Source organism: Dermacentor andersoni, chromosome 7 (genome assembly GCF_023375885.2).
Source record: "Dermacentor andersoni chromosome 7, qqDerAnde1_hic_scaffold, whole genome shotgun sequence".
Lineage (NCBI taxonomy): Eukaryota > Metazoa > Arthropoda > Arachnida > Ixodida > Ixodidae > Dermacentor > Dermacentor andersoni.
In genome coordinates this window covers 110,484,510-110,505,801 of record NC_092820.1, presented here as the reverse complement: position 1 = coordinate 110,505,801, position 21,292 = coordinate 110,484,510, and the positions used below count along the sequence as shown (strand labels likewise).

The following is a 21,292-nucleotide window of genomic DNA, read 5'->3' as shown; positions in this document are numbered from 1 at the left end:
CCTTCTCTTTCGTTTGTGTTGAGGCACGGTTTCCTAAAAATCAAGGACCTGGAAAACTTCTTCCGCCAATCCACGCTTCGGAAAGGAAGCTCAGCAGGGCGAAGTACGTGTACAATATAAAATAAAGTCTCAAGTGTTATTTCGGCGTGCTGCAACTCGCAAGTACGGAGAGCATCAGGTTTGTCTATAGGCATATCAGCATAAAAATCTAAGGATTTCAAATTGGTTCATGTTGAATATGTCCTGAACACAAGACTTAAGTATCTCCTATATTTTTATGTATTTTATTGTAATGTTTTGTCTCGCAATTATTTACAGAGAGTAAATCTTTTAATACCCTTTTCCAGGGCAGCAGACAGAAAACGGTTTCCAAGGCAGCGAACAGCTCTCATAACGAAAGTAAGCTTCCTACAGTGCCTACGCGCTGCATCTTTCTTTCTCGCAGGAGCTACAGCATCGCTCAGTACCTTAATTTGAACTTTTCGCAGACGCTTCGAGCAACAAGCGCGCACAAATAAATGTAAATAAACGCGACATTTTTTTTTTCTTTACACACATGCGTTACCTCGCAATTACTCATCCAGTGCTCCTATACAGCAACTTCATTGCTCACATTTGAAAAACGCAGTCGAGCAGGCTCAGTACATTGCGAAGCGTGCTTGTTGTATCGGCGCAGGACATGCAAAATACCGAAAGTAGAAATGTGCTCGCGATACGACGATGCTCTAGAACAGGATTTTGAATTCATAAACGAACCAAAATGTTTGGTTACGCTGACCTGCCAAATCTCCCCGTTCCACTTGTTGAGTCAAGCGGACGCGGACGTCTGTTAAAAGGTGGAGATATCGATGGTACATAAGCAGGATGGTTCGCAACGTTGTTTTTTCTGTTACTAACGAAGTGGCGGCTGCAGATGCTTGAGTTTTCGCATGGTTACCACGGTCCTCCGTCAGGGCCACGCAACACAATTACAGAATAACAAAATTGTCGCACTTTCTCATGCGAGCCGCTGTGTTGTGGGGAATGCAAGTAATCCGATTAACCAACAGGTTGAACGGCCCGTATCCAGCGCTCTCGCCTTTCCAATTCATACGATCGCAATGGAAATCGGTAAAACTGAACGTTGTTATCTTGCCCTTCACGTTCATGGCGATTTACAACACAACAGTAGCGTTGATTGCGGCGTTTCTTCGTAGCGCGCGGAGCTATCGTGGTTGCCGTCGCTTCCGCCATCAGTTTGAAGAGTGAGCCAGCAAGCGCTTTATGGCACTTCGGCGGCGCGTCCGACTAGCGTAGAAATTCATAGCTCTCTGCCTGGGTGTTAAATGCGCAAAACACTCGCAATATGGACCAAAATCTAGTTAAATCGTTGTTTCGCAGTTGCTATCTGCATAGGCAACTTAGCAAGGGAGTCGGGCTTCGCACTACTCAATTACTGCCTCTTCGCAACGGCAGGTGGCGCTACGTGTCTTGCAAAACTCCGGAGTCTGACGTCCATAGCTTACCGAGAGATAATTGAAGGCGTGACACACAGAGGCGTACTATACTCCCGCGAGTGTCCTTGCCCGCTCAAGTTAATTCTTTTTGTCAATCGAAATTCTTCGCAGCGCGGTCACTGCACTTTCGAAGAAAACTTGCGGCGATCAAGTCGAGTACTACGCTGTGCGATCCTTGAAATATAATGGCAGATTTTCGTGCGCGTACGCACACAGTGAAATGCGAACGCGAGAAAGTTCGCAAGAGGGACTGCGTAACGTTTACGAGTTGGAAGGTGATCAACGAGCCTTCTTTATCAAAATTTCCTCGTTTCGTCATTACATTACGTTGAGACATATGCACCTAGTTTCCTCTGGTCGATCCTTTCCTTTCGAACTCAAGATAAGCGCGATGTCTTGTCTGGCACTTAAGAAAGGCGGTAACGGTTGGTGCACACGTGACCTGCACGTAAAACCTAGCTACGCGTGCGAGTAAAATTCTGAACCATTAATTTGTACGCCTGTGTTTATTAGTGGCACGAGCATCGAATGACGCTCGTTTCTTGCGCAGCACTTCCGGTTCACCCCCTCAGACGACCGGGGACGAAATTAAAGATAAATAAGAAAAATATAGTACAGTACAAGATTCACGGCTTTCATTATAGATATAATATCGAAGCATAAGTTCAGTTACAAGTTGAGTTTCTGAAGTGCCTCGAATAGATAGAATAAATTAGAAATCAGTGATTACCGCACACTAAAGCACAGAATCGTAGACTTTAGGGACCCGCCACGTGAGCATGACTTCGGCGAAATTCCTGGAAACCCGGAAGTATAAAGGCAAAGTAACGACGTTGCTAATGACGTCATACGCAAAGTTACACGATATTTAACCAAACGTCCAAGTGCGGTACGGGACGTAACAATATCCGGATAACATTCGAACAATTACGTCCAATACATAAAGTTCTGTGGAGAAACAAGGGACATAGCATTTTGGGCCGTTAAATAAGACCAGCCGATAAATTTCATTCCGTGTATATCCTACCGACGTCATCGCTAGGCTATCCGACAGCGTACACTGCACGGAGGTATGCTTTTTCTCGGTCTCACTCAAACGAATTTAAGTGTTGATGTACGACTATATTTAGCGTTACTTGTCTCTTCCTGATAGCGTGCTGTGCAGCAGCACTTCCACAGTCGGCTGGCAAGTCCCCAAAGGACACAAAAAGTCTGATAAACATCACTAAGAGATACACACGTCCGACATTCAACTGAAGAAGTCCAGTAAATCTCCCAGCTACGTCCCACTCGGCAAGGTCCGGAAAACGCGTCATTGCCGAGAAGATTGGGATGTGGAATCAGCATCCGAAATTTTTTGCAAGCGTGTATCAGCAGACGGCCTGGTAGTTGGCCGTGCGTCTCATTCTCGGACGGGTGCTCTCTCTAAATGTACGCAAAATTTTAGGTTATGGTACTAGGGACATCTCAGGACATCGCGCCCGCACCTTCTCGGCCCACATATATGTCTGCTGATATGTTCCAATTACAGAACAAAGCTACATACCTCCACCTCATGCACACACCGTGCTTGGTGTGTTTTCTGATAGTATTGACCTTCAAGACTATAATTAGCCGAATACTCCACTCGTGCTAGGTAGACGGCCTTGAAGGCGGGAAGTGAGCAGTCTACTGTCATGCGGTCACGTGCGCGTTTGTACACACTATGTATCTTAAAGAAGTTTTTAGATACGTAGACGACTTTTTAATTACGATGGACCAACAGTATTCTTTAACTAGCCACAACAAAATTAACAAGGCTTTGAATCTTTCTGAAGTCCACGGCGATGGCTATCTTTTTACGCATGATCATCCGGTTAATAATGAGTTGCCGTTTTTAGATTCAAACATCAGGTTTTCACGTGAACATGTCTGCATAGCGCTGTTACCGTGCTCGCGAGAAGACGACTGTTGCTCTACGACTCTGCCTACTCTAAACTTGCTAAAAGAGCTATCGCGAGGTTGTGCCTAGGGTGCGCGCTTGGAAGGTCCACCAGCTCGAGTCAGGTCAACATCAGGTCCAGCGGCTTTTAAATGCCGGATTCCCTCGTTTGCTATCACCTCAGGTGGCGGAAACCTTGCTGCAGAAGCTCAAACGTCGCAATAATCCCAAGGTGGGTGATCAGGGTACCCGAAGAAAGGCACAGGTACATGGTACCTTATTTACACAAGGTGATCCACTACCTCCAAGAAGGTGGCGATGCAGGTTGTTTTCCGCCCCAAGCAAACTGACCCGCCTATGCCTCCGAATCCGCGACGTTCCGTGGAAAGATGCAAAGCCAAGCACGCACAACGATACGCGCAGTGTCCTACGTAATGGACTGGTCTACACCAGGTACCGCTGAGTTGCCGAAAAGACCGGCCGTTGCGTGAACGACCGAATGAGGGAACGCGCCAACAATATATAAAAGGATATGAGCGCGCATTTTTATGCGCATTGCAGATCGTGCTGCTCTACACCTGAAACGGGTTTCTTGGAGCTAAGGATCCTGGGCAGGAGTAAAGATAAAACCGCTACAGTCACATCATATTCATATCGGTCAAACACCTGTTTCGTTATATGATGCGGAAATGAAATTGCCATAGGTTTGTCGCATACAAGATTACTTGTCCTTCGCTCTTTGCCGCCCCGTGGTATCGAGTGTGTGCGTAATATATGTGTAACAAGCCTTGTGCTTAATTAATAAACAGTTAAAGAGTGTATAGCGCCGTCATTCTTTCTGCTCATTCTGTGTCTGGAAATGTTTCCTTTTCGGTATCTCTTGCGCTCCAAAATCACGCCATTCGGCACACGTTGCATGCTACGCATTGCACAATTATGTCTAATGTGGTCGCAATGCGTAGCAATCACGCCGATCAGTGTGTTGCGCGTGCGCTTTGAATACCCGCAAACATGGATATCCGGTGGACGTGTCAAACATCATGAGTGCTGCATCTAATGGACGACGTCCTTCGGATGTCCCAAGAAAAAGCAAAACACGTATTTTAACATTTCCTTGGCGTTTCAAGAGAAAATTACGTGTTTTAATATCCGAGGGACGTATTAAAAAGGCCCAGTGCATGGCTTCGCATGTCTCTATAACGTCCGAACGCTCGATTCCGACAGCCGTCGGGACATTCGACGGGTGGCGTTTTCTAGAGCATACTGGATTTCTATGGATTTCCGATGGGCAACCAAATGTCGGAAACTGGCTGACCCTGGGATGTCCACTGGTCATTTGCGGCCCCATTGCGAAATCTGCCTATCAGACCTATTGATCTCTCCAACTCGCTGCTACCTGCACCGTCGTAAAAAAAAGCATCACCACTTCTATTACTTTATTTTACTCACGTTCACTCATTCATATAAAAACGCCGACCCCTCCCGACCTCCCGATCCTCTATCGGCGGCATTGGTCACGCAAGTTCGCGACCTGAACGATGGAATCAACGGTGGTAATCGTCATAACCACACAAGGAACAGTGTGTACTAACATAAACAACGATTAAATTTACATCAATGATGCCAAATTGCAGCGAGCACGCTTGAGTATCAACTAGCCGCCCGGGCCGGCCTCGAGAATGAATGGAGAGTGAAATGGGTTTCGAGAGCGCGCTTTCATCTGCGCGCGCGGATTAGCGCTCTCGGCTGTGCGTTGTGGGCCCCCAGAAACGGGCCCCCTAACTGCATCGAAGGGATGCGAAAGGGTGCCGGTGAAACAGGAGCGGCGGCCGCTGTGCTTTACATTTTCGCCACCGGTCCGGCGACCAACGCAAAACCCGTCCGCTCCGCAGTGGACGCGACGCGGTTCGTGTCGTTGATGCGAAGACGGCGTAAGTACGTACCGTTACGCGCATGGTGAGGCCGTTGGCGTGGCGAGCTGGCGCGGTCGTGGTGGCTGTTCGACGTGTGTTTCGTCACGCAGCGCTACGTCAGGAAGCGGCCAGGGCTTGGAATGTGGTTATCCTGAAGCGCGTGGCAGCTGTAGCAGCTGACTCCGCTGCTTCGTTACTGCAGACGACGTGACACCGGTGCCATCTGAAGCCAGACTCGAAAACAACTGGCCCTTGGCTTCCGATGACTCAATAACTGGCTTCTCGAGGGAAATTAAAATTTCACATTCTCACTGTGCACGTTGTATGTAAATTGCTTTGCAACTAATTTATATAGCTGAACACTTTTAATTCAAAATTTTAATATATATAAATGTGTATATTTGAGCTGTAAGAAGAGTTCTGTGCAGCCAAGGCAATCCGAATCCAATAGCCCGCCATTCATCATGGCGGTTGTTGTGGTCCCGAACGTCCCGAATTAGTGTGTCGGCGGTGTTGACGCTCCATGTGCTCACTTTAATTACTCCACGCTGGCTTCTTCGAGCTTCTCAACTCGTCACTTCGCAACGAACCTTCGCCGGATTTTGTGCAGTGAGCTTACGACGGTTCCGTAGGCGCCCTCCGACACATTTGTGCCGTGCCGTCCCTCGAGGTGTCCCGACACACACAAAACAAACACGGCGTGACGACGGCCGTTTCGTCAACAACCACTCCCTCCCAGGCGCCGGCAAACGGCTCGTCGACGGCCGTCTCCTCCACATGGCGCTCAGACTGTGGTCGCGGCGTGGTGGCCTGCCGCTGCGGACGCAACTACGGCGCGTCCCCGCCCCGGCCCGCGCCGACACAGCGAGCGTTGGGATCACCGCAGCTGCGCTCGATGTGGCGCCTTGTCTGTCGCCGGCGACGAACTGTGTGTGGCGCGTGTCGTGCATCTCGACGGGTGCCGGAGGCGGCGGGGATCGCGGCGCCGAGGAGCCGGTGGCGACAAGGCCCGACTTTCTGCGGACCCGGACGCGCGTTCAGCGCACTCGCGAGTCGCTGGCGAAGACCGGGCGCTCGCTGCGAGCCACGCGCGAGAAAGTCACCGAGAACGTCGAGCAGACCAAGCGGATCGTGACCGAGCGCATGGGGCATCTGGTAGGGCGTTGTGCTGTGTCCGTTTCCTCTGGTGCTGGGGTCTTTCTTTGTTACTTCTTCGTGTTAGTTTCGGTTCTCTCATCTCTGGTTTGCGGCGAGCGGTGGTTACCTGAGCGCGAATACGCGCCTCGGGATTTTGCCAAGACGTGCTGCTACAGCAGGGTTATTAGAGAGTTTTAGAATAGGGGCCCCAAACGTTTTGGGGCCCCAAAGAAATAGCGTCGAAGCCACTGCGCATGCGCGAGACGCAAACTGCGTTTGGGTTTTGCGTTGGGAACGCTATTTCACCGATTTAGCGGGAGCTCAAATAGCGTTCCCAAAAGCTTTGCGTCAACAAACATGGCGGCACCCATCGAAGCGACGGCTCTAACCTAGCACCAAACTGGGTTCGATTCGCGGTAATGTGTGAAGTTCGCAAGCTAGGAGAAGTGACTGCAGTTATCGCTTTCTCTCAACTAGCGTGTGTTATCAAGAATGATTCATTAGACGCCGCTGATTCCGAATTCGAGTGTGGATTTTATGGCTCGTAGGCCTAACACGGCTAAGCTTGGCTGGTGAAGGCACGTAAAGGTGGTTTTGTTGCTCCAAACTAAGCACAACTAATTGTTTGCTGCTTGAAGAATAACCTCTAAATTGTAATTAAACGCGAATACACGCAAGTCAAAATTACTATTCATATCATAAGATGGTATATTTTATTTAATTATTTTTAATCGTTTTTCTTAGACGCCGTAGTGGCGCTGTCAGCGCAAGACGCTATCTGCCAACGCAAAGCCCTATTCTAAAACTCTTCACTCCTGCGTGCCCCAACGCTAACACCCGCAAAGCTCTTTGGGGCCCCAAAATATTGGGGCCCCTATTCTAAAACTCCCTATTGTGTTGTTCCTTTTATTTGTACTTCCTAAAAATCAAGTTGTTGAAGTTAGCGCATTGTGTTGTCGTCTCCCTTCCGTCCTTGTTTGCTGGCGCTAAATATGCTTTCAATTTACCAACACGCCCAACAAATGGCAATGCTACTTTTATTTCCTCATGCCTGTTTCTGTGCTCGAGCCTTTGCAAATACACGAGACGTGGTGGAGCATTTCGTACACGGCAGAATGACGTACCATTACGCTCAGTACTGTGGCGCTGTTTTTTTCTTTTCCGGTTTGTTTTTATAGCGATGCTTGTGCCAATGTATTTTCTGTGTGAAGGACGTTTGTTTCAAGAGGGACCTTGTTTCAGGTTAGTGATAGATTGAATCTGCTAATGGTGGTCTTGGAGCCTTGGTTAACAGGCTGTAAACATGTGGCAAGTGTCACAAAAAAGAATTAAAAAAAAAGAAAGCGCACACAAATCGCGTATGTGACAGCGAAGTACAATTAAAATATCAAGGGTGCACATGCTTGCAGTGGACTTCTAATGAGTAAGGGCTGCAGTTTTGTTTGAATTATCTGAAGTTGAATAATTTGTGGCAGATATATGCTAGGGGTGTGCAAATAGTCTAAAGAGTAATCAAATAGTGCGGGAATCAAATGGAATGTCAAATACTTTTCAAATAATGAACAGCATTTTGCACCATTAATATGAAACGGTGTTCGCATCTTACTATTCAGTGTTAAAAAGTTGGTCATTACATTTCACATTATAAAGCACCGTTTATTGCAAGCATAAATGTACAGGAGTAATGTTTGGCTCAGATGTTCAGGAAAGGATTGTCTAGCAGCTAAGCAAGCTAATTTACCACAATCGAGAACAGTTGCGTAGCCACGTTAACCCTGCTCGGTGTGAATATCTTGCACTGCCGCAACCCGTTGTAGCCCATCTGCAGATTTTCAGTGTGAATACCAATTCACTTAATGAACACGTTCCCTGCTCACTGATGATTCTCGTCCATCACCTGCTGTTTCTCCCCTGTGCCCCTTCCTGTCTCCTCACCCATGCGAAAACTCGATGGCGGCAGCGCGAGAACGTCATGACCATACCTAACGCCCTCTCACTGGCGCGGCTCTGCTCCAGCCCCGTCCTCGGCTACTTGGTGGTGACCGAGGGCTACACTTCTGCCCTCGTCCTTTTCGCTGCAGCAGGAGTCACTGACGTGGTGAGTGCTTCACCCAAATTTGCTAATGGAGACGCTTTTGCCCCCTGAATAGCAAGCATTCTTCTTTCTAAAGCAAAGCATTTTTGTTTCTTCCCTGAGGTTCAGCGTTCGTCATCGTTTCCTTGACAGATATATTTATGGCTGTATAGAGACAACCTGTGCCATTGCGTATGAAACCACAAATGTGCTTAGACACGTGTCGTACTTCGCTGTGCATACACTTCTCATCAACATTCTTCCCTCGAAGAGCATCATACGTCGTCTTGGTCCTTTTGATGCAGACAGCGAATAGCCACAGTCGACGAGGCTGTGCTTGTGTCAACCACTACTGCTGCTACCTTGCTAACCCATACAATTTTTGCATCATTTAGAGTCAAACATTGTATTGAATGTGCATGGTTCAGTTAGAAAATGTAAGTACTGTAGAATCTCCAACTCCAAGGTGGCTAAAAATTTACTTGAATGAAACAGAATTCAAAGAAAGGAGAGCACCTTTAAGGATAACGCCCAATCAGTTGTGTGGTACAGCATACAAAACCGTCACTGGGCTCACATTGAAGAAGTCATATCTTTCCTCCATTGGTATGTGACATGTGCTGGAAGAAGCCGAAGTTCCGCCTTTGACAAAATTGCTTATTGACAGTTGCAAAGTTATTGTTTTCTGTTGCTGCTATGTGTCATTGTTTATAAATTCTCCTTACTGTAATGTAATTTGCTGTGCTTCTTTCAGTTGTTTGTGTCGTTCTCTTTCTGTTTTGTCCCTCCTGCTAGGACCCATTTAGGGCCTGCAGTATGCTGTAAATAATAAATAATACTAAAAAGTCACAGGGCGATAAGATAGCGCCTAGCACGGTGTTTGCTGTGGGTGCGAGAGGAAACATGCGAGGGTGAGCCAAGAAGGATGGGTGCTTGACGCGTGCCGTACTCCCACGTGCCCAATGTTAGCGATGACGTGATTGAACACGTGCTAGGAGTGGGGAGGCATAGGTGAGTGCGCAGTAATGTTATCAACCACACACTGAAGGCTCCTTCCTCATTCTATTAAGCTGGATGGAGAAGCAGGACGTGCATGCTCTGGTTCTGCCTCAGCTTCCCAAACACCTTTCCTCGTCATTTTTAAGGCACACAACATTGCGGTAGCTAGTGATGCATTGAACTTTCACCTTTGGCATAGATTTGTCTGAAATAATTGTTACATGGTGATTTTAGTTCAAATTCATGGGAGCTTTTCTCGATTCAAATACATACGACTTTGCTGGGACCCACAGAGCAGCTCGAATTATCCATTAATTCAAATGAATAGATTTCGAACTATCGGGATTTCTCTGTACTGCATTCTCCGTCGCATAAATTGTTTCATGTTAGTAGTGTTTATAAATCATAATGTTTATCTGTTTTATTTGTGTTATACCTATTGTTATGCGTTTTCAAATCAATCCTATAAAATCTTAAAAACATTTCAGATTTCCCCGGGAGAACTCTAAATTTAGTGGCCGTCAGTTGTGATCACATAAGCACACCGTGACAAAATGCATGGAAGAAAGTGAAAAGCTGAAGGTGTCAACTACATAATTCAAATCGTAGGTGACGAGGAGCACTGTGAAATGATTGACACGCTTCCAAGAGTATTACATTGTTGTTGCAGAAAAGTGGGACTGCTTCGTGCAGCGAAACATTCCTCAGAACTTGCACTATACTCCAGTGAATCATTCTCGGGCTACATTTAGATTGTGCACCCAAATGTGTATGCAGGAAGTGCCAGCAGCATTCATTATGTTTGAGTAGCTGTTTGCTGCTGTTTTGCTACCGGGGCATGACACCACCTTGCTAGCAGTAGTTCTCAGAATACCAGTTGTATGCTATCATAGAAATTGTTAAGCCCCTAGCTTTCTGGAGCATGCTTGGTTTATACTTGCCTGCCCTTTCATGCACTACACTGCATTTCTGTTTTTTTTTTTTTTTCTGTATCCACTAACGCTGAAAGGGCATTGTCGATGTTTCATTCCATAGTTGGAAAGAGTGCACTGCAGTGACCAATCCAAATATTGGTGCATACACTTGTGTTCTATTAGAGTAAATTGTAAGGGTGACATCATTTTGCTGTTGTAACGTCGACTGTAAAGAAAAAGTGTCCCTACAGATATACTGCTCTCCTTTTTCTTTCTTTTTTTTTTGCTATCGAATTTGTTTATGGGGTATGGCAATACTACAAGGCATGTAACAGCTACAAGCCCAAAAAACACAAAATTTATTGCATTGTAAGAGAGAGCTCCAATACACTCCAATTTCTGCTCCACAAATGAACAACAAAATACGCCCTCTGATTTTGTCCAGAAATAAATTCCAGAAACGTAGGACCTTATGTATACTCCGCAATTGGCTTGTTTACCGAGCCACCAAAAAGCAGTTGCGACCACGGAGGAAGAATATGTAGGAATTGAAAATCTGGTCAGCGAGGGCGCGCGCGGGCGACCAGATAATGTCACAAAAATAGCATACTCCAACGGGGGCGCATGCAGTGGCGCGGCGCCTTGCGGCGCGTCATGCAAGCCGTAGCGGAACAAGAAAAACGGACGCCCGGGCGGACAGCGCGGGCGCGCTCTCTTCGCCGGAACCCGCGTCTTCCGTGCAGACCAGACGACAAGCAGACGACACGGACGTTCGCTTCAGCAGGCACGCTGAAACGTGTTTGTGCGCCCTTACAAGTCAAACACCAACAGTTCTTGTCGGTGTCTGTTAGAGGACCATAATACTAACAGCGCTGCTAACCGCAAATGTCCTTCTTCGGAATTCGCTAGCATAAGATGGGACGCAAGTGTTTCGTTGAAAAAGGCGAGACCAAGTACAACTCTTGGAGGGAAAAGGTGAGCATAAGGAAAGTTCCGAATGACCTTGAAAGTCTGCAACCAAGGCCTGCGGCGATTGCTGGGGATGACCGCCAGCTCACATAGAGAGATTACGTCTGTGAGAAGCACTTCACGAACAACATGATGAGACGGGATAAATATTACGGCGAGTTTAGAGACGAGGTAATCCTGGACCAACCGAAAAAAAAAAAACTGGGCTGCGTCCAGAGGCTGTTCCATGCATCTTTCTTCCGTCCCCAGCATCTTTGACATCCCCGAAAAAGAAGCGGACTCACCGGGAAGCGTCATCAAACATCAATCATGCTACCATTAAATGATCAAGAATGAGCGTATACGACAAGCCAGGAACATCAACGGCGGTGAACGTCAGCGATGTTCACACAGTGTGCGAGGCCCATGAGCTTGACGAAAATCAGCCTGGTCATATGCTCAAAGAAATCGAAGGCATGTTTGCGTTCGACGAATGCCAGCAGCGCTTACAGTAATCCAGTCAAAGTCATCGCGTGGGTGAAACAACAGGGCCGCGTACAACCGCAAGCTACAGGTTACCTAATTATAGCGGTCACCGAAGAGAATGCGTTTTATTTTTTACTGTGCTCAGATGGTTGAGGCGTAGCACCGATCGCTGTCCAGGCTGTCAGCGCTGAAGAGGCGCGCGTGACTGCCTTGTGCCAGGCGTGCGGGGGCCGAATGCAAGCAATACGTGCAACTGGTTGCCTTGGCAACTGAACCGGCGGTAATTTCTTTCTCGGCCGCCAGGTACCGCCAGCATGATAGTGGCTCCGTGGGCTTGTGACCTTTTCTGGTCGCCGCAAACAGCGGAGTTTCCACTCCTAAATGTTTCTTGCTCCGTGGTTGCGACTAACTGCCAAACAACACAGGGCAGTATTGTGTGTCAGGCGCTGAATTAAGATGTGGCTGTTGGCTGCCTTGCTATCTGCGTAAAAACACCAATATCTTTTTTTTTTTTTCCGCAATTGTTAGCCGCTTATGAACAGTGAGGTCTGTTGTCCCCCTTTGTAATTGTGCAGCTGGATGGCTGGGTGGCAAGGTCGTTCCCCTCTCAGCAGAGCATGCTGGGCACGGTGGTGGACCCCCTGGCTGACAAGTGCCTGGTTGCCACCCTCTTCCTCAGCCTCACCGTGGCGGGACTCATCCCAGGTGAGCCATTTATGTCCACTGTCCGAAGTGCTCCGCTCCTCCATCTGCAGTGGATGCCCATCATCAACTGTGAACATCACTTGGGACAAATATGCTCTGCGAAAATGTGCTCAGGGCTATTAAAAACTGAGCAGCCTCTCTACTGTGAGTGACGGCTCATGTACAGTGCATTTCACAAGCATTCTTCATTCGTGCAATGTATGCATGCAATAGGCCTCCATGCTTCTGTATGAAGTCATTTCCACATATGTGCGATGTGGTAGCCCAAGCGAGAAAACAACATAAAGGATAATGGGAGTCTACCTGTTGGATCTGCAGATGTGGGAAAGCACACAGAGCACAAGCCAAGTAGAAATTGATGGCGTAGCGTTGTATGCAACTCATGGGCATCGGAGTATAGGCTGTTTCACAGGGTGCGATTTTCAGCCAATGAGATTATTATAGCAATTTTCTTGGTACTTGAATGTTCTTGTAAGTTGGTTTGACTGTAGCGGGTGGATCAAGATAAGAATGAACAGGTGGTCCTGGTCACCATTCCCGAATTTGATAAAATTTGCTTTAGGCGCAGGTCCAGAACAATGATTCTGAACATAGCTTTGTTAAAGAAGAATTTTGTTCGCCTAAAAAAAACACAAATTTCTACCGTCGAAAACACTTTTTCACCAGTTTTGCGATTTCTGAAATTTGAGCGAGCATAAAGAAACAATCGTACTTTTCTCGATCACATTTTTTTCCCACAAAGAAGAAGTGAAATGCTACCTTATGAGTATTTTGTTACAGTTGGCTATGGAAGGAATCTTGAGTAAAAAAAAAATCAGAAACATGGTAAACGGACCGGAATACGTGTAATTCAGGATTTTATTGCTGTGGACTAATTAAAGTGAGGATAATAAAACTGGATGCACATGAACTTCTATGTTTTCACATTCCTCCAAAATAATTTTCGTTGCTTTGTCCAGCACCGTTATATTTAAATATAGCACTTGAACATAAGTGGTTTGCCAAAAACATCGAAATTCGAAAATAGTTTTCTGAAAAGGTCATTTAAAATTTTTTTGAAAGTCGCTCTGGTTGAAGACAAGGACATTGTCTACCACTGTGCATAAAAAAACAAACATTGCATTATTCGAGTAACGAACAAGTTACAATGCGTCAAATGTGACCACACTCAACCTAGTGGCTGCAACGCGGATTTTGTCCGTTCTGATTTATTTAGCTATGCAAGAACTCATTCAACATAATATTCATTGTCCAAATATAACGTTGCCAACAAGCGATGCTGTCCCGTACAGGTTACGACCTTCTTTAAACGCACCGTGGCATGTGTTGTATGCCAATGTGGCTGAGGAAGAAGGCTGACGGTATTGTTGCCATGAGGCTATATTTTATTGATCTTGTCTTGCACCTTTTTAACAACACGCGACATTCCATTTCACTGCCGAAAAAGTTGCTTATCCAAAGCAACTGTCCTTGCCGTGAACAACTAGAGTTAGTAGTTTTGAGTCCGCTTGCACTCCCATATATGCCACCACTGAATACCATGTCTTGCAGGAACCGCAACCCATTCTCTTGCCTTCAGTCGCCTGAAAGATTCAGTGTCAGCTTTTGGAGCATAAACTAATGGAACCTTTGATAGCTTAGGATTTGGAACTTGCCTTGCACCATATCGCAAGCAGAATTGATGGCAGATGAGGCGGGATTTCGAAGGTTGTGTAGCGTCACCTGGTGCTTCACAGTGCCTCCGATTCCATTGCAGGCATTTTTCTCGTGTCCATTAGTGCAAAACAACCACTTCACCGATGTGTACCGGTTGTTTTTCAATTCAAGAATTTGACATTTGTTCTTGAAATGAACAGAAGCACCGTCACTGATATGAGTAATATGAGCGTACACTGCGATATGCTCATCAAGCCATTTGTGTACCTTAGCCACGGCGTAGCATGCATGGGCCGAGTCATGGGACATGTCATTGCTTACGACAGCAAAACTGTGCGCCCCTTTCTGGGTCGTGGCCACCCAGGGGAATGTGGTGACTTGAGAATTTTACTCCAGTGATGAGACTGGATTTCGTCTGTTAGCATGACTGTCCAGTTCTCTGCGAAATCGAAATGCAGAAGAAAACTTGCTTTCTGCATATACTTCTTTTCTTTACTGATTGCTTCGTCTTGAATGCAGTTGGTGTAGTTGTGGCTTATCCATTTCTTTAGCCCAAGCATGTCTGAAGGTGCTCCAAGAATGCACTCAGGTAGACTCTTTCTTTATTAAGTCGCTTTTCTCCAAAGTCGCATGTAATATTTCTTCATCTTCGGGAATTCTGAGGTCAGTCAATGTGAGAGCTAGACACTCTCCAAGTTTTCACTTAAAAGAAATAGGACTGCACAGGCAAACGTCACGAAAGTCTTCAGTACTTCTGACTGGAGCTCTTTTCCAGCGCACATACTGCCAATTTTACGTTGGCACAATAAACACAGACACATACTTCCTGTGTTGGTGTGGGCGTGACCCATTTTGGTCGCGAAGGGTAGAACTTAGTCCGACTGATTGCAGTGTCAGGGTGAGCTTCCTTAAACGTGCTGTAAGGTTCACGTGTAGATTGTGTCATGACACGTTTCGCAATACATTCTTTCTTGCCATCCAGTATAACACGAACCACATCCTTCTTGTTTTGGCTTGGTTGGCTATAATTAAACTCATCATCAGTGCAATAATCCAATGCTGCTTCGAGATCTTTCTGGTCTACCCGTTTTCTTGTGTAAAGGTCTGGGCCAGACCACACACCATGACTTTCTTTGTATTTTCTGGATTTACGGATCATGTAGCGTGTGCTACTTTTGTGCTATTTAAGTGCTATTTTTAAGTATAGTGGTGCCAGGCAAAGCAACAAAAATTATCTCAAAAGAATATGAGAACTTAAAAGTTCATGTGCATCGAGTTTTATTATCCTCACTTTAATTAGTCTAGTGCAATAAAATCCTGAATTGCAGGTATTTCGGTCTGTTTACCGTGTTTGTGATTTTTTTTCTCAATATTCCTTCCATAGTCTGCTGTAATAAAATACTCATAAGGTAGCATTCCACTGGTTCTTTGTGTGAAAAAAATGTGATGATCAAGTAGTGTAGCATTTTTTCTTTATACGCGCTCAAATTTCAGAAATCGTAAAACTGGCGGAAAAGTGTTTTGTACGGCCGAAATTTGTGCATTCTTTTCTTCAGGCAAACACCTTCTTTTTTCACAAAACTAAATTCATATTCATTGTCCTGGGCCCAAACCCTGCGCCTAAAGTAAATTTCATCAAAATAGGGAATGGTGACCGGGACCACATGTTCGTTCTTATCTGGATTCACCTTAGCACAAAAGAGATGAAAAACGGAATTTCACAACCTGGACTTGACTGCCTAGCTGATAGTAGAAGCTTCCAAGATGAGGCGAAATTACCTCGTAGTGGTTAGCATGCCGTCTCTTTTGCTAAGAAGAGCTGCAGTTTCTCGAGTATGGGCATGCCACTGTTACGTGATGTGTGCCTTTTTATTCAGACGTTTGAGCACAATTTATGGCAATTACTTGTCTGACTTTCTTTCATCTTTCCTTTTTTTTTCATGGGCTATAGCCTGCATAAGTGGTGTGTGCTTCGTGATAAAGGTTTAGTTGAAAGTAGCGTCTGTCTTGTGTTCTTGGTTCTGTCCTTTGTCTTTTTTGCTATATCCGAAATTATGGACTTGTACCAACTAGCTCTAGTCACAGTGCTTGCTATGTTCTGTTAAGATGCTGTGATCTATGTTTGATGCTTAATTTATTTAATAAAAATATCACATGTAACATTTTTTTTTGCACTAGCACTTGAAGGAGCACTGACATGAAAATTTTGTGCCCTGTTCGTTTAGGTAGCTGTCTGCTCCATAATCACAGTATGAAGCCTCAATTCTTTGAGAGTGTCATGGATAATTCATTACCGCCATCTTTATGTGGCCCATTCAAAATGCACACCAAGTGCAACATGGCTTTGGACATGGAAAAGGAGACTAATAGCATCACGAAAAGCAGAGGTGGCAGTCATGTGGTATCACAAACAACTTGAGAGTGCACCAATCAACTCGCTGCAGTGGTTGAAAACCCTACCATCACTGTGCCGCCAAATGCTGCCAGGTTGGCCCTTTTAATGGCACGTGTCTTTTGGAAACACTGGGAAACCAGCTCTCTCCTTTTGTCCCATTGAGTGCTGAATGGACTTGGTTTCTTGGCAGCAGGATCACAGTGCGTGTGTGTGCAAGTTGTGTCTGGTACCATGAGGCCGCCACAGCATGTTTCGGTGACGTGGAATTTTTCGCATGAAATCGCACTGCACCTAGCACGGGTTTTAAGTTTAGTAGCATTAAAAGGGAACATAATTAATTATGTTTGTTGCGCTCTGGGGGCTTTGAGGCCTCATAGCTTAATTACTTGGCCAAGAGCTATGCTATAAAGAAATAAAAACAGCACAAAAGCTTTTTGTCACCACTCCTTTGAGAGGTTGAAACAGGACTTCTTCCATTATGCATCAGCATGTACCACCACTGTCTTTGTGCTGCCACCATCGTCGTCATGCTGCTGCAACTGCAGTCTGTGTCATCATAGAGTCATACAGTTGTGTCAGTTTGCAAAGGATTGCAGTAGTTTTTCGCAAAGTTGGGGGCATTGTTCTGTTAGTAACAGCTGTTGTTGTGAGTTTAGAGTCCCAGTGATTGCTGAAGCCTGCTGATAATTTTTTTCCTTTGGCCTTGTGATGCAGTTCCCTTGACCGCACTCATCGTGACCCGAGATATCACCCTCGTGGGCTGCGCAGGCTACCTCCGGTTTGCCTCCCTTCCTGCACCTGTGAGTGACGCACCTACGCTGAAATGCAACTCAGTTCAATACTAGGACCACATATGTACTACACTGCTGCATAATTTCACTTAGTGCTGCTATTCTAAGTTTCTCATTGTTAAAGCTTACACCAGTTTAAGTTAGTGTGTTAGTGTGCAGGTAAATATACTCTTGCGCGTACCATGCTCCATGCAGCGCCAAGTAAGCTTATGCAGCGAAAACCAAGCTTATGTGCGAAATGACGCAGGGGCGGTTCATGTAGCATGTCGTCTGCTGCTGAACCACACACCTTCACTTTCTAGCATGCGGCCACCCTGCCCTGCAGTTACACGTGAAGACCCGCCCCCCCTCCCTTGATGGAGAAAGTTTAATGTTTTGCGCGCCACTCATGAGACGTAGAAAGCCCATAAGTACATTCCCTTCTACTGCAGTGGCGTAGATTGCGAACGCGCTGCAGCAGAAATATTTTTTTGTGAAAGCTGTATTTTTGGACACGGCAAATAGCATCACTGTGGTGCATTTCGCATGAGCATTCCACTGGCAGAAACACTTTCATAACGCCATTGGCAACTGTAAATTGTTCGGTCTCTGTTTGCTTATGTATGCTAGTGTCACTCCCTCGCTCTCTCACTGGCATTTCGGAAGAAAAGAGCAATACCTCGGAATGATTTCGGCTATATTTGTTCATGTTTCTAATTCGCCAATGGTACCTTTACGCAGTGTTTCGTACTACTAGCACAAACTGACTGACAGACTGAGCACAAAGTAGTGGGACATCACTGAAACACGCCGTGGACAACTGTTCTGAAAACTAATTATGGTGTGACTCTCGCTCCTTTCGTTGACTTATACGCCATGCTGCATCAACAGAATAAATTTGTTTCAGTCTTCTGCACGATAACATATGAATGCAAAGCTTTCACCAGAAAAATGGGGCTTAAGGGCAGATACGGGTCTTGAAACAGTAAAAAATCGCAGAAAAAGTTTATTTTCAGAAAAGCTTACTTTCGCTACATTCATACGTTCAAGGATCCCTTCGGGAAATCTAGAAAGTAAATTTAATCGGAAAATAATAAAATACGGGCCAGGGTGGATGCAAAATTAGCAAAAATTGGCCAAAAATGTTCAAACTTTGCACCGTCGCCATTTGTGAACGCAGTCCCTGGCGGCCTCCATCTTGGGCTTGTCTGGAAGCTCTTTTCTTTGTACGCTTGAAAATGCTTTTGAAAAGTCACAGAGAGAAGCATACGAGAAGCCTGCTATGAGTGAAGATACTGCTCCAAGAGAGCAGGCCTGGTCTTTACTACAACCTCTACTGCTCCCCTGGGAAATCACTGAAGCTTGTGCTGGAGTGCTGCACCTGTGGCATGCGCGAATGGTGCGCCGAAGCCTTGTAAAGGATCATCGGAAGTTTCACATGTCCAGTGAGGATCGCACGAACAGAAATGCGGGGACAAGCAACCTTGCAAAAAAGGCACGAGCCAGCAACAGACTCTACCCACAGTCCTGGGCTACTATAGGTCTATGTGTGACCTGTGCTGAATGCACATTTGTGTGAATGTGTAGAAGATGCATTTTGTTATTTTGAATTCTGGGATTTTACGTGCCAGAACCACGATGTGATTCTGGATTAATTTTGACCACCTGGTGTGCACAACACAAGTACATGAACTTCTGGCATTTTGCCTCCATCGAAATGTGGCTGCCACTGCTGGGATTTGATCCAGATATCTTTTGCAGCCATAAACTTTGTGCAAAGGACATGTTTTGTTGTGGCCATGAACTGTGTGCAACTATATTAGCAGAGATGCCATTTTTGTGCCTCCTGTTCAACAAGGATCTAAAAGAGAAATGTGAAGCGGGTGGTACTAGCTTTCTTGCATTGCTGTCAACAACTATGGATGATGTTACAACAAATATATGAACTTGTTGCTGTAGGACAGGGCTGCATGGTGATGCAATTCATACTGCCATATTGCTAGGCACATAAAAGTTACAGTAAACTAAAAGTTCAGTTTCATTTTTCTCATATCATTTTTTTCGCCATCGAACACTGCCTCACAGAGCATCTTCGTATGTTCTTTCTAAGCATGAGCAAAATCTTTGGTACCAATCTTTGGTATGAATGGATCTAGCCGGTGATGCTATTTATTCATTTCCAAAGTTGTGTGCTAAATTCTAATTGCCACTAATCATAAATGATAATTAGCAAATATATTGCTATCAAGCTTACATCTGTTTTTTCTTTTTGCATTATAAGTGCACTGAGAACAATAAAATTAGCATCCCCAGATAGAGCTACTCTCTGGCACTCTTGCCATATACTTTGTTCTTGCTTTTGACAAAGTGAAGTTCTTGAAAAGTCCCGTAAGAAATTGAATGAATTTCTGTATATAAAACTTGGTATCGTTTATTCTAATGCAGATATGCAAAATGTAATTAGATATTTGCAATCAGCAGAAAAAAAAAACTGAACAATGCTGTTAAATATCCAATTCACACCAAAATTCACAAAATTAGTTTTGGAAGCCACGTCTCCCCTTAATGTCGCTGAGAATGTTCTGGAAGCACGATCATTTTCATGCTCTTTAGATGGTTGGCAAGACAAGCACAACTTATCTCTTTTTATACCACGTTCATTGCAACCGCAGCTGAAGATGTGCGATCGCCCAGCCAAATGACCGCGTGCAGCGCTGGTTTGGCAGCAGACGACATGCGGCACATGCATTTTCGCACATGCACTTGGTCTTCGCCGCTTTCTGTACATTGCGCTGTGCGGAGCATAAGCCACATACTCGCATGATCCCTCTTACAGTGGACCCAGCTGTACCTGTGTGAATAGCAAATGTTACCTTGCTCACTTTCTTTCTTGAGATTTTTTTGAAATTATGTGCCTTTGGTCTGAGTAATGTTTGGTATCTTGTTATTACTATTATAGTCAAACCCGGCTGTATCGAAATTGCAAAAAAAGCCTATCAGTTCGATATGGAGCATAATTCGATATAACCCTGCTAAATAATTGGACGCCATAAAAGCACATACCATTTATAAAATCACTTTATTGATGAAACTAGCTTGTTTCATACAAAATAGTCCTGCATTTTTTTCTGCTTGGGCAGTTTTGCTGCCTGCAATGCACGCACTTCTCCACATTGTCTAAGGAGTCGGAGCAGCTGAGGCCGCCACCTTCCGCATTCGCGCAGAAGCGCTGGAATAGTGCGAGTGCACCAATCACTTCGGAGGATGTGGGCCAAGGACGGTCGTCGCTTTCCTCATTGTGCCCGCTTTCACTTGTGCTTGGTATGATGTCGGCAATGTAGTCTCGTTTTCGGGCTCTCCTGTGGTCGCGATACCATCATTTGCGCTCACAAACTTGTCCACCGTTGATTCGTCAACATCTTCCGGAAATACTGACAGCTTGCTCCAAACTTCGGCAACACCGGCAACGACTTCGTCGCATTAATCAGAATTTACATTCATCACCGAGCACGCAGAAGTTGGCACGGCTGAAGCGATTTCGGATGAACCACTCGTACATGGCCGTGCGTACACATCGGGCGCACCGGGCACTGGGTCGTGAGTTTGGCCGCTTTAGCCCTAATCTCCCCCTTATTTTCAAGATCATGCTGAGAGTGCTCCTCAGAATCGTGCACGCTACGGGGACATTTGACTTCTCACCACGTTCGACCCGATTTATGATTTTGAGCTTCACAACGAAAGGGGAATTCTGCTGCTTCATCACGGCAACACTGCAAGAGAAGGCCCACAAGGCCCCCTAAACATGCCGATGCTGATAGCTACTGACGGAGCTGTTACTTTTCGCTTAATTAATAACATTGGCATGGGAATTGTAAGCG

At 45.7% G+C, this 21,292-nt stretch overlaps 2 protein-coding genes across 2 annotated transcripts in view; one reads left to right on the top strand and one right to left on the bottom strand.

Moving 5' to 3' along the window:
• Positions 1 to 5,583, bottom strand: part of Gnpnat (glucosamine 6-phosphate N-acetyltransferase) — a 36,757-nt gene extending 31,174 nt beyond the window's left edge. Inside the window, exon 1 of the mRNA XM_050181912.3 lies at positions 5,361 to 5,583. Within this exon, the coding sequence (XP_050037869.1) occupies positions 5,361 to 5,372 (12 nt within the window). The 5' untranslated portion in view covers positions 5,373 to 5,583. The remainder of the gene's footprint in view (positions 1 to 5,360) is intronic.
• Positions 5,584 to 5,717: 134 nt separating this feature from the next.
• Positions 5,718 to 21,292, top strand: part of CLS (cardiolipin synthase) — a 42,696-nt gene continuing 27,121 nt past the window's right edge. The window contains exons 1-4 of the mRNA XM_050181908.3: positions 5,718 to 6,485; positions 8,428 to 8,565; positions 12,464 to 12,593; positions 17,359 to 17,444. Coding sequence (XP_050037865.1) covers positions 6,108 to 6,485; positions 8,428 to 8,565; positions 12,464 to 12,593; positions 17,359 to 17,444 — 732 coding nt within the window. The 5' untranslated portion in view covers positions 5,718 to 6,107. The remainder of the gene's footprint in view (positions 6,486 to 8,427; positions 8,566 to 12,463; positions 12,594 to 17,358; positions 17,445 to 21,292) is intronic.